General features: G+C 39.1%; 1 protein-coding gene across 1 annotated transcript; it reads left to right on the top strand.

Moving 5' to 3' along the window:
* Nucleotides 1–16,692: 16,692 nt before the first annotated feature.
* LOC145050941 (palmitoyl-monogalactosyldiacylglycerol delta-7 desaturase, chloroplastic-like) lies at nt 16,693–19,841 on the top strand. The gene is made up of 5 exons (XM_078999108.1): nt 16,693–17,060; nt 17,552–17,692; nt 18,236–18,376; nt 19,396–19,502; nt 19,576–19,841. The coding sequence occupies exons 1-5, from the start codon at nt 16,707–16,709 to the stop codon at nt 19,790–19,792; spliced, it is 960 nt and encodes a 319-aa protein (XP_078855234.1). The 5' UTR covers nt 16,693–16,706; the 3' UTR covers nt 19,793–19,841.
* Nucleotides 19,842–20,302: the final 461 nt, after the last annotated feature.

The following is a 20,302-nucleotide window of genomic DNA, read 5'->3' as shown; positions in this document are numbered from 1 at the left end:
CTCTCCGCCCTGCGGCTCAGAGCATCGGCTACAACATTAGCCTTGCCCGGGTGGTATAGGATCTCACAATCATAATCTTTGACCACATCCAACCACCTTCTCAGTCGCATATTTAGGTTGGGTTGATCCATCAAATATTTCAAACTCTTATGGTCCGTGTATATCATACACCGAACCCCATACAGGTAGTGACGCCAAATCTTGAGGGCGAACACCACTGCCCCCAACTCTAGATCATGGGTGGGATATCTAATCTCATGAGGCTTCAGCTGCCTCGATGCATATGCTATCACATGCCCTCTCTGCATCAACATCGCCCCCAACCCGAAAATCGATGCATCACAGTATACCATAAAGTCCTCCATCCCTTCTGGGAGGGCTAACACCGGGGCTTCGCATAACCTCTGGCGAAGTGTCTCAAAGGAGGCCTGCTGCTCGGGGCCCCATGAAAAAGCAACACCCTTCCGGGTCAACCTGGTGAGTGGCACTGCGATTTTAGAGAAATCCTTGATAAATCTCCGATAATACCCTGCCAACCCTAGGAAACTCTTGATCTCGGAGGGTGACCTCGGCACCTCCCAACTCATCACCGCCTCAACTTTGGCCGGATCGACCAATATCCCTTTCTGGTTAACGAGATGTCCTAAGAACTGCACCTCCCGCAACTAGAAATCACACTTGGAGAATTTGGCATAAAGCCTCTCCGATCTCAGAACTCCGAGAACCTCTCTCAAATTCTCCTCATGCTGCTCTCTAGATCTCAAATATACCAAAATGTCGTCGATCAATACAATCACCGACCGATCCAGCATCGGCCTACACACTCGGTTCATGAGATCCATGAACACTATCGGGGCATTGGTGAGCCCGAAAGGCATCACCACAAACTCGTAATGCCCATAACGCGTCCTGAACGCTGTCTTCTGGACGTCCTCATCCCACACCCTCACCTGATGATATCCAGACCTCAAATCGATCTTGGAGAACCAAGATGCTCCCTGCAACTGGTCGAACAAATCGTCGATCCTCGGCAACGGGTAACGGTTCTTGACCGTCAGCTTGTTCAACTCCCGGTAATCAATGCACATCCAGTGTGAACCATCCTTCTTCTTGACGAACAGGATAGGCGCTCCCCACGGCGAGCTGCTCGGCCGAATAAACCCCTTCCCCAGCAGCTCCTGAAGCTGCGAGGATAACTCTTGCATCTCTGGAGGTGCAAGGCGATAAGGCACCTTAGCGATAGGCGCGGCTTCCGGAACCAAATCGATACTGAACTCCACTTGCCTCACAGGAGGCACACCCGGCAACTCCTCAGGAAATACATTAGGGAACTCACGCACTACCGGAACCTCCTCAACAGACCTCGGTCTCTCGGAATCCACCCAAGTATCCACCACATACGCCACAAAACCCTTACAGCCCTGCTATAGACACTGCCTTGCCCTGGCGGCCGAACAAAATGCTGATCCGGAACGTGTACCCTCGCCGTATACCGTAAGAACTCCCCCACTAGGGTCTCTTATGGTCACCAGTTGTCGCTCGCAGTCGATAACCGCACCGAATCTGCTCAACCAGTCCATGCCCACAATGACACAGACATCACCCATCGCAATAGCAACCAGATCAATCGGGAACTCAACACCGAAAATCTCGACTACGCACCCTCGGAGAACCTCCGTGGCATATATCACCCTCTCGTCGGCTATGGAAACTCTTAGAGGCCAACTCACTGCCTCACGACTAACACTGATATGCTGACTAAAAGCCAAAGCTACAAAAGACCGACTCGCACCCGAGTCAAATAACACCAAGGCAGGTACAGAATTCACAAGAAAAGTACCTACGCATAACATAATATAAGCATAATATCACAACATCAAAATAAATACACGAAAGAATACATACCAGCCACGACATCGGGTGCTGCGCGGACCTCCTCCGCGGTCAACTGAAAGGCTCTCCCTCGTGCTCTCGGCGCCTCGGCCTTCACTGGCCGACTCTCGGTAGCTCTGATGGCGGCAGGGGGTGCTCCCTGAGATGATCCTCGCAATTGCGGACACTCTGCCTTCCGGTGTCCAGTCTGGTTGCAGTGAAAACACACCGCAAACCCCTTGGGGCAGTCCTTGGCCATGTGCCCCTCCTTGCCACACTTGTAGCAAGATCCCGCTCTACAAACTCCATCATGACCCTTGCCACACTTCCCACAAGTGCGGCCCTTCTGGCTCCCCGGTTTGGGATCAGCGGGCTTGGCCCGCTTGGCTGCCGGCTGAGACTGTGCCGGTCGTCGATCCCTCCCCTGAGACTCTGCCTCCTCCCTGGCCTGAGTCTCTAGCTCAATCTCCCTCTTCCGGGGATTTGCCTGAAGCTCGGCAAGTGTCCGGTACGAGGAGTTCGTCGCGAACTCCCTAATGTCTCGCCTCAAGATACTCAAATATCGGCTCATACGTGCCTGCTTCGTGGACACGTGCTCAAGGCAGAACATCGCCCTGTCATGGAACATCCTAGTAATCACCGTAACAGACTCAGTACCCTGCTTGAGGGTCAGAAACTCCTGGGCCAAACGCTCCCTCTCCACCTGGGGAACGTACTCATCTTGGAACATGGCAGTAAACCTCTCCCAGGTCACTGCGGCAAGCTCAGCAGGCGTAAAGTGCGCCGTCACAAACTTCCACCAGTCCTTCGCTCCAAAGCGAAGCTGGTTCAGCACGAACCGAACCCTCAAATGCTCTGGAGTTGAGCAAGTGAAGAAACACCCCTCTATGTCAGAAATCCATCTCATAGCCGCCACCGGGTCCTGGGTCCCATCAAACTCTGGTGGTTTTGTGTTGCTAAACTCTCGGAACAGCAACGCATCACCACCCTGCGGCCTCGCGGCAGCAATAGCTGCGGTAGCCGCTGCAACAGTAGCCTTAGAAAGAGTGGCATAACGCTCGTCAAAGGTCTCAATCAACGTGGTCTTAATAGACCCGAACATCTCTGGTATCACTGCCCTGATGGCCGCAGCCACCTCCTCATGGATGATCCGGCGGATCTCCTCATCACTGGTCTCACTGCTCTCAGGCATCAGACGTGTCCTCACCATGATCTACCTCTGAAATACAACATACGATAAATTAGAATCCATTCGAGCACACTCACACTCGACAACTCATCCCTCCTTGATCCTTGGTATTCCAAAGATTCCTACTTGGGCTGCACACCGTTCCGGTGCTTTCAGTAGTACGGGCCCAATACTACTGTCCGCACCGTATCAGAATACACCCCAAGTCCTCCTCTTCGGATCCCAAATTACAAGTACTCTATCATGCACAATCCACTCTCTAACAAATCTCTCATAAGCCCCTCGCTGCTACCTACTCACTCTCAAGCATCTCATAGCAGCTCACCTCTCCCTAGGCTAAGGCATCACAAATCAGGCCACTCTAGTCCTAATAGGAGTACCTAGCCTACTCTAGCATGAGGTTACACCATATCCATATCAATATCACATAACATGAGGGTATTTTGGGAAATCACCGTTCGGGCGCGGACTGATCGTACACACAACTCTGCTCTGCGTTCTTCCAAAAATCTTTTATTCTTTTTGAAAATACTTCTCAAATCCTCAGTTTGAGTTCAAATACGCCCGAAGATGTACTCGAATCCCTCAAACCAAGGCTCTGATACCAACTTGTAACACCGAAAATTTCAAAATAATTTTTCACATAATATAAAAACATATTCATTTAATTTTCATAAAACATCAGTGTTTGAACTCCAATCAATGTCATACAAGGAATCCCAAGATCAGATATTATAAAAATCCCATGTGTGTGTACTGATCAAGCCGGCGCCTTCCCACGGTCATCACTAGTACCTGGAACAATAACACCAACACTGTAAGCACAAAGCTTAGTGAGTTCCCCAAAATACCACACATAACACATATTAGCCACTCGAGGCTATAACTCTGTGGGTCCGTAGACCCTACTCTGTGAACCCTCTGGTTCTAACTCTGGGAACCTTCCGGTTCCAACTCTATAAGCATGCACAGCATAAATCAAATAGAAATAATGTAGTACAACACACATATATATATAGCATACAAATACTCTGTCACATAACTGTGATTACCTACTCAAGGTAAAGTATAGTGAGAAGACTCACCTCGTGTATCTCGAGAACTCGCAAATCCCGGAAATCACTCGCGCTCGATCCTCCGAGATATAATCCTCCTATAACACCATATACGTCTAATTAACACTTTCACAACTAAGGTTGACTACCCCTATTAAGTCAACACTGGTCAACTCTGGTCAATGGTCAACGGTCAACTTTGACCGGACTCGACGAGTGCACTAGAGCGACTCGGCGAGTTTATACGGGTTCACTGACTCCCTAGGATCCTCTCATGACACGTCGAGTACTTCCTTGACTCGATGAGTTCCACCTGGCATGAATCACGGCGCCACCACGACTCAACTCGCTGAGTCTCAAGAATAACTCGGCGAGTTCCAGCTTGACTCAGTCCACCTGTCAACCCTCTTTGACTCTCCCTGACTCACTGAGTCAACCCTTAACTCAGTAAGACCACTCGCTGAGTGGTTACGGACAATCTTCATGCTACTCGCCGAGTATGTTCTTCGGACTCGGCGAGTCTAAGCCATGCATGAACTCAAACTTACTCCTGAGGTCAGATCCGTTCTAGTAACTCATAGATCCAGTCCTTCCAAGCACATTTATCACGTGAAGTTACAATCTTGGCTACCATGCAACGCCTACAAGGCTTCTTTTGGTGAAATGACATCTAAAATGGTAACCTAGGTCCACGAATCAAAAGGAAAGGCATAAAGCAGAGCATTTGGGACTCTCTCGACCTACTAAGGTCCAGATCTAGGTACCAATTCCCCCATGGGACCTCACACACTCCAATTACAAGGTTAACAATGCATTAAGAAACCCTAGATTTGACCATATCAATAAAAACACGAGAATAAGCTCTGAATATTACCTCAAATAGCTTCCTCTGCCGAAATGGAAGTAGATCCAAGCTTCCCAACTCTTCTAGCTTGGCCTTCCTCTTCCCTTCTTGCTAACACACACAAGGATGGTGAATAATGGCCTCTTTTCTCACTCACAAGGACTCTCAGATGCTATGGTGCTCTCAAGGTCGAAGGTAGCCGCAATGAAGGGTTACAAGGTCCTTTAAATAGGGCTTAGGTCCGGGAAATTAGGGTTTCATTAAACAGCGTGGACTCGCCGAGTCCGGACGCGAACCCGCGTCCAAATCCGCGATCATACTCGGCGAGTCTAGGCTCCAACTCGCCGAGTCTCCTCACAAATTACCAAAAATAAATAAATGAATAATACCTGGGAATCTGGGCTGTTACAACATGGATTGGTTAAGTCCTCTTCGTGTTGATATCATTTGTTACAAACAAGCCATTCTCCTCAATCTGCCAAGTAGCGAAACCCTCGTTATCTACGACGAGAAACTTAATTTGAACCTTCGCATAATCTCATGCATCAAAGCCTAAAAATACATGTGAAAAGAGTGTCACATATTCTTAGCCCATGTATTCAATGTGAAACAAGAAGTTAAAGACCTCGAGAGCATTCCCGAATTCTGTAATTTTCCTGACATCTTTCCCAAAGATCTTTCAGGAGTTCCTCATGAACGCCAAGTCGAGTTCTGAATCGACTTGATTCCTGGAACTACCCCCGTAGCCAAATCCCTGTATCGCCTAGCACCGACAGAGATACAGGAATTATCTAGCCAATTAAATGAACTACTAGGTAAGGGATTCATTCGATCGAGCTTCTCACCCTGGGGAGCACCGCTCCTGTTCGTTAAGAAGAAGGATGGATCTTTCCGAATGTGCATAGATTACCACAAACTAAACAAGCTTACCATTAAGAACCGATACCCTCTTCCATGAATAGATGACCTCTTTGATCAACTCCAAGGAGCCTGTTACTTTTCAAAAATCGACCTAAGATCAGGGTATCATCAATTACGAGTTCATGAGAATGATGTTCCAAAAACAATATTCTGAACTTGTTATGGTCACTACGAGTTTGTAGTAATGCCCTTCGGTCTAACCAATGCACCTGCGGTATTCATCGATCTAATGAATAGGGTATTCCGTCCCTTCCTAGACAATTTCGTGATAGTATTCATAGATGATATACCCATCTACTCACAAAGTGAGGAAGAACATACCCAGCACCAGAGACAAGTCTTAGAAACATTAAGGGCGGAAAAGCTTTATGTTAAATTCTTAAAGTGCGAGTTTTTGATTAGGAATGTAAACTTCCTTGGTCACGTGGTCAGGAAAGAAGGAATACACGTGGACCCTTCCAAAATAAAGGAAATCAAGAACTGGTCAGCACCCAGAACGCCAACAGAGATCTGCCAATTTTTAGGACTTGCTGGCTATTATCGCAGATTCATACAAAACTTCTCCAGAATCGCTAAACCTCTTACTACCCTGACTCAGAAGGGTGTAACTTTTTGCTGGGGAGAGAAACAAGACTCTACTTTTCAAACACTGAAGTTGGCCCTATGCAACGCACCTATCTTATCACTTCCAGAAGGGACAGAAGACTTTGTAGTATACTGTGATGCATCCAATCAAGGGCTAGGCTATGTGCTTATGCACCGAGGAAAGGTTATTGCCTATGCCTTGAGACAACTTAAGGCACACGAATTCAACTACACCACTCATGATCTTGAATTGGGAGCTGTAGTCTTTGCAGTAAATATCTAGAGACATTACCTTTACGGTACCAAGTGCACCATCTTCACCGACCACGAAAGCCTTCAACACATCTTTGATCAGAAAGAACTTAACATGAGACAGTGACGATGGGTTGAACTAATCAATGATTATGAATGTGAAATTCACTATCATCCCGGCAAAGCCAATGTAGTAGCAGATGCCCTTAGTCGAAATGAGTACTCATGTCATAAAGTAAAGGCACTAACCATGACAATCCATTTAAATCTGTCCACACAGATCAAAGAGGCTCAGTTAGAAGCCTTGAAGTCGGAAAATGTGATAGATAAAGCCTTAAGAGGAACGGAGAAGAAGTTAGAAATCAAGGGTGATGGAGTTCGTTACTTCATGAATCAGATCTGGACACCGAAGTTTGGTGCCTATAGAAATGTTGTCATGAATGAATCCCACAAGACTCGATATTCCGTTCATCCCGGTTCAGATAAGATGTATCTGGAACTCAAGAAACTCTATTGGTGGCCAAACATTAAAGCATAGATTACTACCTACGTGGGCAAGTGCCTAACTTGTTCCAAAGTCAAGGCAGAGTATCAAAAGCCCTCAGGTTTACTGCAACAGCCAGAGATACCTGAGTGGAAGTGGGAGCGGATTTCATAACCAAGCTGCACAAGACCCCAAGTGGTCATGACACCATTTGGGTAATCGTCGACAGATTAACCAAATCCGCTCACTTCCTACCAGTAAAGGAAACAGATAAGATGGAGAAATTAACCAGAACTTACATCAAAGAGATTGTACGACTGCACGGTGTGCTAATCTCTATTATCTCTGATAGAGACAATAGATTCACCTCAAGATTTTGGCAGTCGCTATAGAAATCTCTGGGAACTAGGCTGGATATGAGTACAACCTACCATCCATAAACCAACGGACAGAGTGAGAGAACCATTCAAACACTAGTAGACATGTTGAGAGCCTGTGTGATTGACTCTGGTAAAGCATGGGATACCCATTTGCCACTTGTCGTGTTTTCATAAAACAATAGCTACCACTTTAGCATTAAGGTTGCCCCGTTCGAAGCCCTATATGACCGTAAGTGCAGATCCCCTCTGTGTTGGGCTGAGGTGGGTGACAAGCAGCTAGCTAAAGGGCAAGTCCCTAGTAACACTCTCACTGGCCCAAAATACATTCGAAAAACTATAGAAAAGATCATCCAAATCTGAGAACAATTGAAAGCCTCTAGGGATAGACAAAAGAACTATGCAGACAAGAGACGAAAACCCTTGGAGTTCCAGGTGGGTGACCGCGTTCTGTTGAAGGTCTCACCTTGGAAGGGCATGATACGCTTTGGAAAGCGTGGAAAACTAAATCCAAGGTACATCGGGCCATTCGAGATTCTTGCTAGAATCGACCCAGTAGCTTACAAACTCCGTCTACCACAAGATCTTAACAACGTACACCCTGTCTTCCACGTGTTAAATCTAAAGAAGTGCTTATCCGACGAGACTCTTGTGATTCCACTTGATGAAATCGAGATAAATGAGAGTCCTAACTTTGTGGAAGAACTAGTAGAAATCATGGATAGGGAAGTCAAACGGACGAAACAAAGTCGCATAGCAATAGTGAAGGTTCGCTGGAATGCTAAGCGGGGACTTGAATTCACTTGGGAGCGAGAGGATCAAATGAAACAAAAGTACCAACATCTTTTCCCTAGTCAATGATGTACTCTCTATAGATAGAATTTCGGGACGAAATTCCCTCTAACGGGGAGGGGGGGATAATGTGACAACCCATTATTTTCAAGTCAACAAAAGTCAAAGTCTATAAATAAAATTCGAGTTTTGTTTTTTTTCGTAAAATTCATGAGGGTTAGAAAATTATTTAAATTATATAAATGATGTTTTTATATAAGTGTTTGGAGTAAAATACACTAAAAAAATCAAAGTTTTTCCTTTTGGAATCGAGAACCCTCGCACCGAAAACCCCTTTTCGGCTGAGAACACTCGGACCGCAAACCCTTAGGACCGAAAATGTCTTTTCAGCCGAAAACCCACTCGGTATATATATTTTTCCCCGAAAATAAGTAATTTTCTCACTTTTTCAATCAAAAACACTCCCATTTTGCTCCCAAGTATCATACAAGAAGCTTCCAATATTCAAGAAAAAGCCTCCAAATCTTCATATTTTTCACCAAGAACACCAAGAACAATATTCAAATCTTCAAGCTCACCGAAAACACCTTGGACCGAGAACATGTTCCCGACCGAAAACACCATAAGACTGAGAACCTGGTTCTCGGTTGAGGTTTTAAGACCAAAATCAAGAATTTCGGTGAAGGCTAGATAGAAAACCTTTCTCAACATATCAAACAATTCTCGGTAATTCTTGTAAGAAATTTCATACATAAATTAAGTGTTGTCTAACACTTTAATTAATTATTCTGCTAATTTAAATACAATTATTTGTTTAAATAATATTAGGATACCATTCTTTCCATATATGCTAGCCCGAGGATCATCTCTACAGTTTCAGTATCCAGACTCTAACACGCACTAGAGGTGAGTTCATACCCCTATGTTCTCACTATTTTCAATGTTTTAGCGGGGGAAATATAAGTTAAATACAAAGAATCTTATGTTAACATTCAAACGATTTCAAACCATTTCATTTGCAATTGTTCCAATCTGATTTATCACTACATTTACCAAAATATATTTTTAACCCTTTTATAGCATGTCGAGCAAAAGGGTATTTTTCATAAATCTCTTACTACCGCTTTATACACACTATTATATTGCAAATGCTTCATTTCATTTCAGGGTATACATTTAAAACTATAGTTGGTATAGTTTATGAATCAATACACCTTTTTGCTAAATTCAGTAAACATTACATGAACATACATGCAAACTATAATAGGTATAGTTTGGGAGACACTACACTATTTTACATGCTCAAAGAACACTATACAGAAACAAGTATATAAACTATATTATGTATAGTTTATAAAACACTACTCTATTACATTAATTTAAGAATACACTACTAAATAATTATTTACATTACAAAGTACACTACTACAAGGTAATACATACAATTTCAAGTATAAGATAACACTACTACACTACACGTAAACTAGTTAATACATGGTTGTGAGGCACTACTTTGGGGTATCCACCAGGGTACGGTTCTAAGTCCGATAAATTATAACCATATTCTCCTGGAGGGAGAGTGTGAATTTGTGTATAGATCTATACGGGACTGACAATCCTGCACTTAAGCAGCTAGGCCGGAAGACCTAGGGTGACAAATGCCATAACATTCTGATGCCTAAAGAACGTCGTAGAGGCCACTAGTCATATTAAGCATGGTTATATGAAACTAACAATAGTATCAATTAAAACATTTGTTTACGGGATTAAAACTACTTCAAATGGATTTATTTTAAATAATGAAACTACAATACTGTAACATCCATAAAATTTACGCCAAATTTAAACTTTTTCAAACATAAATAAAAACCAAATAGCATTGTTTACAAAATGTTTTCAAATCATATTGCATCAGAGTGTCCCAAAAATCATAAGGATGAGGAGCGGTACGGTCACGCCTTCGTCTTTCCATGATCTCCTAAAGTACCTGAAACAATAAACTGAAAACTGTAAGCCCGAGGGCTTAGTGAGCTACCCCCAAAATACCAATACGACACTGACAATACCATATCAGTAATAATCAATCAATCAACATGCATACTGGGCCATCGGCCTGACTAGACCACCCGACCGGGCCTATAGTATATCTGAATCTATCCAAAGCCTTCGGCATGACTGGTCCGCCACGTGGCCCTACAGTCTCCCCGGACCACTCATAGGGTATGTTGGCCTTATACACAAAGCAGGACCGCCTCAACCCAACCAAAAGCAAATAACCATGTGCGCATACTATCATAGACAAGCATAAACAAACATCAAACACATCTGTCACATTGATCATCAATCATAGAATTCTCCTGTAACTAGAGTACCGACCTAGCAGGTCGCTAACATACCAATCCCTACGGATCATAAGAGCATAACATATTGTCTACCGTGATTCCGATCTAACAGATCATAACCACATGTAGCATACCATAACAATAGCAACTAAAGGGCCAGCCTTGGCACCGTAGACCCTATCGATATAGTGAGGATAACTCACCTCACAAATGTCGACATGAAGGGTAAACTCCAACTCTCGGATCACTTGACACAGGCTCTACCACCTATTATCATAGTACATCATACTCATAAGTCCTTAACCTTATAAGGTACTCCATAACCCACTAGTCAACCCCTGGTTAAAGTCAAAGTCCTCAGTCAAGGTCAACAGTCCATGTTGACCTTAACTCGCCGAGTACCCTTGGCTACTCGCCGAGTTCCCTGAAGTACATTCCAACTCGTCGAGTTCCTTTGATTCTCGATCGAACTTTAAGGCCACCCGTCGAGTTCCCTCCTTGCAACTCGACGGATACACACTCATACATATCCAAGAGAAAACTCATCTGACTCGCCGAGTTGTTCTTCAACTCGTCGAGTTTATGGCAAACTTCATCGAACTCTCCGAGTTGTTCATCCAACTCGTCGAGTTCACGGCCATCCTCATGTGACTCGCCAAGTCAACCTTGCGACTCGCAAATTCAATTCAGTCCTTTTTCCATACAGACTAGTTTTGAGCCATGCAACGGATCCAACTCATAGATCCAAGCTTCTAGGGTATCCTTATCACGTAAAGTTGCAAACTTTATGTGCATGCATGGCTATAAAGGCTCTAAATGCCTAATTTAAGTTCTTAATGGAACTTTATGCTCAAGAGGGACCTTAATCACAACCAAGACTGTGACTTTATGCTTCTAGAATCCAAGGAGGGTCCAGATCTGAAGTTACAACTTCAGATCTAGCCCATAGCTCATCATACCAACTTGAAAATCCATAAAAAGCCCTAGAAACTCAACAAAAGGGAAAAAGGGAAGTAAGGATGGCACTTTGATACCTCCAAAGGATGCTAGTTGAGGTAAATCATGCTTCCCAGTCCTTCCTTGCTTCAACCTCCTTTTCACTCTTAGCTTCTTCCTCCAAGATTCTCTTTTCCAAGCTTCAAACACCACACCAAGGCACACACACACGAATTAGGGTTTTAAGGGGCTCTCAAAGACTGCAAAGAGGCCAAAGGAGGCTAAGACTCCTTTAAATAGAGGTGCAAACCCCGAGATTTAGGGTTTCCACTGCCAGCTCCTACTCGCCGAGTCCTAACATGGACTCGTCGAGTAGGTCACTTAAAACGCGATCTCATCCAACTGCTACTCGATAAGTAGGTCAACCAACTCGTCGAGTAGAGCTTAACCTAATAAATCTTATTTAAGCAATACATGAGAATCGGGCATTACAACTACACTACGCTACACTACAACTGGTGGATTCCTAGCACTCATACAATAAGGTTTTCATACAAACACTGCTACGAGCATTACCACAGACACTACTACAGTACACTACTTTTCTAGTACAGAGTACACTAGTACACTAGTTTAACATGCAATTTCTAGAAACATTCATGACATGGTTTTATTTATTAATAAGACTACGGTTTACTAATACAGACTATGGTTTACTATTACAAAGTACAACTCATTATTTCAAAGTACAGTTCACTATTTCAGAGTACAGTAACTACATACATTTTGGTCTTAAGGTCTAAAACTACATTTTATTCACTAAAGAAAATATTGGATTTTTTGGAAGTACACTATAACATTTTCAAAGAACAAAGACAAGCTTTCCATCTTAAATACATACTTATGAACTCACCAACTTAAATGTTGATACACTTTTAAAACCACTTGTATTCTCACAGGTATACCCACAGGTTTTAAGAAGACGGAGCTTTTAGAGTCACATCTTTTATACTTTTTTTTATATATTTTGATGTCATACAAACTATGTATTGAACATATGTATATACTATATTTTATCAATGTAATGGTTGTGTTTGTTTTGATTACTATTATATATTTTTTGTGATATTATACATGACGTCCTCCGTCCCCGAACGTTTTCGTCATTCTGGTTTGGGGGTGTGGCATACAACATACATACAAAGGCATCTCTCCTAGCCCTAACTAGTATGTGATTCACAGATTCATAAATCAAGTTATAACAGATAACTCTTTACTTGAGCTCGACCGATTGCATGCACCACACCCTTTCTTGTTTTAGAAAACTCTTTCCTTGAAAACATTTTTATTTTGAAAACTTTACAGATCCTCAGTTTGATTTCAGAGACACCCGAAAGTATGTCCGAATCCCTCAAAGGTTCTGATACCAACTTGCAACGACCCAAAAATCCAGGGTTAAAATTTCATTATTCATTATAGTCAAACACGAATGTTAGTTCATGCAATCATTCAAAAACATTACTTAGTTAAAACATTAAACAGAGTTACGTCCCAAAATCACTTAATGCGGAAAACATGAGTGTGTGTGTTGCAATCAAGCCTGTCTCTTCTTTCCAAACCAATGATACCTGAAACCATAAACAAAACTATAAGCACGAAGCTTAGTGAGTTCCCCAGAGCATACCCCACATAATCACATAATTCATATCAATCACATAAGCCATGCATATAAACGTATAAAGATGTCTTGGACACCATCCAGGGTCTTACTCCAGGATGCCATGGGCACCCCCACATGGTCTTACACCGATGTGCCATGGGTACCCCCCATGGTCTTACTTGGAATGTCATGGACACCCCCACATGGTCTTATAACCAAGTGTCATGGGCACCCCCATGGTTTTTACCTGGAATGTCATGGGCACCCCCACATGATCTTATACCCAAGTGTCATGGGCACCCCTATGGTCTTTACCTGGAATGCCATGGGCACCCCCACACGGTCTTATAACCAAGTGTCATGGGCACCCCCATGGTCTTTCCTGTAAGTATAACAAAGACAACTAGCATATAATGTACCACATAATCAACTAGCATACCACCTAACACGTAACCAACTGGCATACCACATAACACATAATTAGCCGGCCTTAGTGCCTTTGACCCATTCGTATGGTGAGGAGACTCACCTCGAATGCTGAAACTCCCTGCAAGAAATCCTTAGTTGCTGCCCTGACAACTCCTCGAGTTGTCAATGCCGAAATATCGCCCAATTAGCAATTGGGTCCCAAACCATGATCCATAATCCATACTTGGGGGTAAATTGACCATTTTACCCCTGGCGCAACAAGATTCATAACTAAGTCCCAAGTCCAAAACTGACAAGGCCCAAAACTGTAAAACCAATAAAAGCCAACTAATTGCCCACTAATGACCCAATTTTCGAAATTGGGCTTAACTCTTCAAATGGGCCTTCCCTTTAAGCCCAAACACATTCTTAGCCCAAGTCCTTTCATAATGGCCCAAGAGTCTTCACTTTGCTAATGCGCCCGAAAGCCATATCCAAATATGTTAATGGGCCACATGGCCCAATAAGGCCCAACCAAAACAACCATGGCCCAAAACATATAAATCAGACCAACAATCCAAAATATGACCAGGCCCAAAGGGCTTACAAGCCCACACGAAGCCCAAAACCCAACTGGAGTGCGTACGCCCTACGTACCCCTCCAGTACGCTCAATGTACTATCCCTTCAAGCAGTACGCATTGCATACATGAATTTACGCACGGTGTACAAGCAAGATGTGCACATTTGACCATTAAGTGCTTAATACTTGGGATTTCAATGTCCAACTTTATATATGAGTCCATTAAGACGTCCTAAGGCATAAAGTTGGCAACTTTATGCCTTTGCAGGCTCCATATGCTCCCAACAACCCTTTACAACCCATTAAGACCTTTCCAAGGGTCTTAACTCATGCATGAGGTCAAAACACCCATCAAGACTACATTTTTATGGTACTAATGAACCAAGGGACCTCAGATCTACTCTTCCTAAGCTCCGGAGTTGCTCAAACTCCCAAGAGATGATTCATGAACACAAAAGGGGACAATATAGCAAACCCTAACTCAATCTAATGAATAAGATGACAATGTTAAGGCTTTATACCTCCAGAAGCTCCTCAAGATGATCTAGATGCAGGATCTTGAAGCTTAATGTCACACCAAGCGCTCACTATCTTCTCCTTCTTGGATAATCTCTAAAATGTCCACCAATACACTTTCTAAGCTCAAGAAACACTCTCATAAGGAAATATAAGGTTAAGGGATGAAATGGGGCTGTAGAGGCTTGCTAGGGTTTAGCCTCAATGACTTAAGGATGTTTAAATAGGTGTCAAGTCCGAATTTTAGGGTTTTGCATATCCGTCATGTACGCCCCGCGTACCCTCTGGTACGCCGAACGTACGTGTTGACCCTCCGCGATCATCCATCCTTAGTACGCTAAGCGTACTCCAAGAGAACGCCCAGCGTACGAAGGGACCATTATGCCATAATTTTCATTTCAAGGGTATACAAAATTACTACCGGATTTGGAGTGTTACGACTATTTTGATGTTAATTACATCAGTTATGTAGTTAATTCTTTTTTATATTTTTCATAAAATTATAACTCCTCCCATTGGAGTCAGATTTTTACAAAGTTTATATCCTTGGGATCATGTTACCATGTACTTTCCAAATACACTAACCATTATTAATTACGGCATGACTCTTTTATCATGCATTTTTTACTTTATTAACATTTTTCCACTTATCATGCGCAACATATCTGATCATATTTTCCGTAATATGAAAAACTCTATTGCTTTCGTTTGTCTATGCTAAACTCTAGTGACGTTTGTTTGACAAGTAATTTCTTTGTTATTACATGAGGGAACATAGCTTCAGCAGATCGGGATGGAGGTTTGTGTGTGTGCATCGACAAGAAGAAAGGAGTGGAGGCATGATTTTGAGAATAAAAAAGGAAGAGTGAGAACTAAGTTAGTAACTTCTTTCTTTTTTCAGAGATGGATTTTTTAAGTGCGATTTAACAAATTCAGATGTATATTATAAGAGGGTTAAACAAGCCATATCTGAATTTTTAAAGAGATTACCTACTAGTTTTTCAATTAAAATGTAAATAAACAAGGCCTAAAACTTCCACCTATTTCATTTAGTAAGCTATTGTTTGGATATTTCATTTGAAAGTTATACATTTTAACATATTTCTTAAGTTTGGTAATTAAAAAATTAACAAGCCGATCAAGACATATAAGTAGTTGAACTAAATACTATGAACACATATAAAGGTTTTCTAGGATTTTAGCATTAGAAAACTTGTTGGTGAAATGTAAGGTGTGAATAAAAACAAAAATTCAAATAGGGCTTATCATCGATTGTGATGTGAGTTTTTCATATGTTGTTACTCACACTAGAATGTCTATCATCAAATGTGGTTTATATTTTCTGATTTACCAAAATGACCAACACATATGAAAAATTGTGTTTGAAATTAAGTTAATTTTGTTTCATTGTAACTTTATGTTAAAAAAAAAAACATTTCCAACAAAAAAGAGTAAAAAAAAATGAATTTTAAAGAAAAGTCCAAAAGGCGATGATCAATTGGTAAATTTAAAATGTTTTGTGTTCATTGAAATCAAACATAAAATTAAAAAAATTATATTAAAAGGAAAGTTAATTATGATATAAGCACGTACAAATGAGTCATTTAGATGAAACCAGGAGTAATTAAAATTTAAAATTCAATGGGTAGAGAATATTTTTATATGTATTTGGTATAAATGATAGGAAAATGCATATTGTATACCATCCGAAATCCAAAATGCCATGTTTCGGAATTGGTGTTTATTTTGTAAAATAGATCAAATTTGGCCATTTTCATTAATTGTCCAGAATCATAAAGTATTTTTATCATCATCCCTAAAATTTAGCTATTTATACCTACATACCTGATACCACAAGAAACACACAAACTACTTTCCATAACTGAAAAATATGACAAACTTATTGGTGCCACTCTCTGACTCCCATGGTGGAAACCGAAAAAATCTGCGGAAAATACCATTTTCCAATGTGGTGATCACACGAACTAGGAACTATTTTTTGGGTCGAAAATGGCAAGCGGTAGACATCCAAGTGGCATCATGGTTCATTTTTGTTCATTTACTTGCCCTTTTTGCACCTTTTACATTTACTTGGGATGCTTTTTGGATCGCATTTGTTGGTTACATTGTCACGGGAATGCTAGGTGTGACCCTCTCTTACCACCGACTTTTGTCCCACCATAGTCTCAAACTTCCCAAATGGCTCGAGTACATATTTGTTTACTTTGGGGTCCTAGCCTTACAGGTTTGTATTTGGCTTTATCATCATCATAATCTAATTATTCTCGGATTGATTAAAAGTTTGTCTAGTAAGACGTAATGTATTGACGGTGAATGAAAGAAACAAAGATAATGAAAAGGAGTTTATATATGTGATCATTTTGGATGGTATATATGAATGTAATTAACATTATATGATTTTATCTGTATTGCGTATAAATATAATACATAGTTTTAGTTCTACACTATATACAATATGTTATAAAATAAAAATGAAAATAAATCGACTCATGAACTATAAAAATAAAGCTTTGTGTCATTAATAGTTATAAAACATAAAAATAAGTTATGTTACAAATTTTCATTATATTTTGTGATTGTATGAGAAAAAAATAAAATATTTATTCGATTGTATTAGAAAAACCAAACAATATTTGTAATTTCAATAAAATGAATCATATTATTTTTATTCTGATTCCATCACATTATACTTAGGTTATTTCTTTTTATATGTAGGGAGATCCAATATTTTGGGTGAGCATACATAGATATCATCACAAATACGTGGATTCAGATAATGATACACACTCACCTATCAACGGGTTATGGTTTAGTTATGCGGGTTGGTTTTTTGACAATGAATACCTAGTTGAAAAGGTATCATAATATCCTTTTATTATTAATTAGTTGTAAGATATATGTATTAGATGAGTTTATTTATAAAAAATGTAAATATCAATGCTTAAATATTTAAAAAGTTTGAATTTAAAAGGAAATTGATAAAATTGTTGAATTATTAAAACTAAAGTGTTTTTTTTTATATTTAAACAAATGATTTATATAAATAAACAAAGATATTAATGGGGTTTTATCCTAATAATTTTGAAATTAAAATGTAAGCCCATTAATGAAACTGATATTCATTTATTATTATATTTATTGCTATTACATTTAAATTTTAAGCGAAATTTAATAAACTAGAAAAAACCATAAAATAACATGTGGAAAACAAAATTAGTTTAAAATAACTATAAAAAGCATATGACCAAATAAATGAGAGTATGATATATGCCAAAAATATCTTTATTTATTAAAGTAAAAATGATTAAAAATATATTGTTGTTATAATTTTAATCGAACTGCATGAACAAGAAACACAAATCATCCTAAAACAATACTATATTGGTTTTTTTTATGCAGTATCAAGAACGTAACAACGTAGAGGATTTAAAAAGTCAGACATTCTACATATTCATTCAAAAAACATACATGTGTCATTTGCTTGGATGTGGTGCGGTATTGTATGCATGGGGTGGATTTACCTACGTCGTTTGGGGCATGGTATAATATCTTTATTTGAATTCATTTCATTTTATTTAGGTAATGATTTTCAAATATATTTAGTTTAAATACTTCATTTATATTAACTTACATTTTTTATGAAATAAATAAATAGATTGGATACACAAATTTGTTTGATTAAAACCAAATGTACATATTAACAAGGAGTTTTTTATATGGATACCATCACAAATACGTCGGAGATCCTAAGTGATAAGTTAAATTTGATTAAAACCACATGTACATATTAACAAACTAACCAATGTATTATATATATATATATATATATATATATATATATATATATATATATATATATATATATATATATATATATGAAATTCTAAACATTTGAGAATTTTGAATTTATAAGAAAAAATAGAAAAATATTGAATTATTAAAATTAATTTGTTTGTTTTTCTTTTAAATTATACAAATAATTTAGATAAATAAATAAATGAAACTAATGAAACTTTAATTTAAAAAATTTGAAATTAGAAGGAAGTCAATTAATGAAATTAATATAAATTTATTATTACATTTATTGCAATTATTACATTTAAATATTATATGAAAATTAATAAAATGAAAAAAACTACAAAATGCTATGTGGAAAAAATTAATTGAAAATAACCACAAAATGACATGTGGCCAAATCAATGATAGTATGACATGTGACAAAAATATTTTATTTATTAGGGAGGATGAGGTGAGTTTTTTATTTGAAAAAAAAAAAAAAAAAAAAAAAACTTTTTTTATATATAAATATGGAGCTCTATTAAAAATGACGAAATTTGTGATTTTTATAATAAGGAAACAATAATCGGATTGACTTAATTGGTGATTTTTGGTATATGGTCTACTAAAACTAAACAAAATTTCTTTAATTGATCCATAACCAAAATATATTTATATGATTGATAAAACTTATTTTCTAAAACATATTGTTAAATTATTTGTAGTAGTATATGTAAACTATAATTTAAATCGTTTTTAACATAAATTTATGGTATATGTAGGGTGTTAGGATTGTATGTATTTATCACCTTATGTCTCTCATAAACACCATTGGCCACATTTGGGGAAACCAAGTTTGGAATACCGGTGATCTCTCCAAGAACAACTGGTATGCTTGTAAATATATGAATGTGCTACTTAATATTAGATTCTAACAAAAACATTTTTCCATATTTGTGAAGGTGGTTAGGAGTGCTTTTCTTCGGAGAAGGATGGCATAACAATCATCATGCATTTGAGTATTCAGCTCGACATGGATTGGAGTGGTGGCAAATCGATTTTACTTGGTACATCATACGGTTTCTTCAAGCTGTAGGTTTAGCAACCAACATCAAAATACCGACCGAGGCCCAAAAGCATAAAAAATCATTTGACACTTCTTATAATCCATATAAATGATCGATGGTTTTGTATGTAACATAAAATATACATTTAAATAAAATAAACATCAGTATAAAATTACTTTTATATGGATTACTTTATACAAATGAAAGTATAATTTAGAGATTTATTTAATTTCGCAAGTCTTTTGTTGATATGAATACATTAAATTTATGTTTGTTTAATTTTTGTTGAAAATAAATATATAAGTGGAATGTCAGGCATATTTTTTTTCTAATTTTGACTTATGTTATTTGTATTGTTTACTTTTGTTAAATAAGTATATTTCTTTGACGATTTTTATTGGATGACATGATTTTATTCAACAAATAACAACTAGTAATTGAGCATGCATTTTGTCGTGAATTTTTACCTGATTTTGTTACGTATTAGGAAAGTAAATGAGGGAAATATATATATATATATATATATATATATATATATATATATATATATATATATATATATATATTTTGATGAGGGACAAACATGAAAGTTCAGAAAATGAAAAAGATGAAAGTAATATTA

The sequence above is a fragment of the Lactuca serriola genome, chromosome 5 (assembly GCF_051521515.1).
Source record: "Lactuca serriola cultivar US96UC23 chromosome 5, Lser_US96UC23_V15, whole genome shotgun sequence".
NCBI lineage: Eukaryota > Viridiplantae > Streptophyta > Magnoliopsida > Asterales > Asteraceae > Lactuca > Lactuca serriola.
The sequence above is the reverse complement of the archived record's forward strand: the minus strand, read 5'-3'. Positions and strand labels throughout refer to the sequence as shown.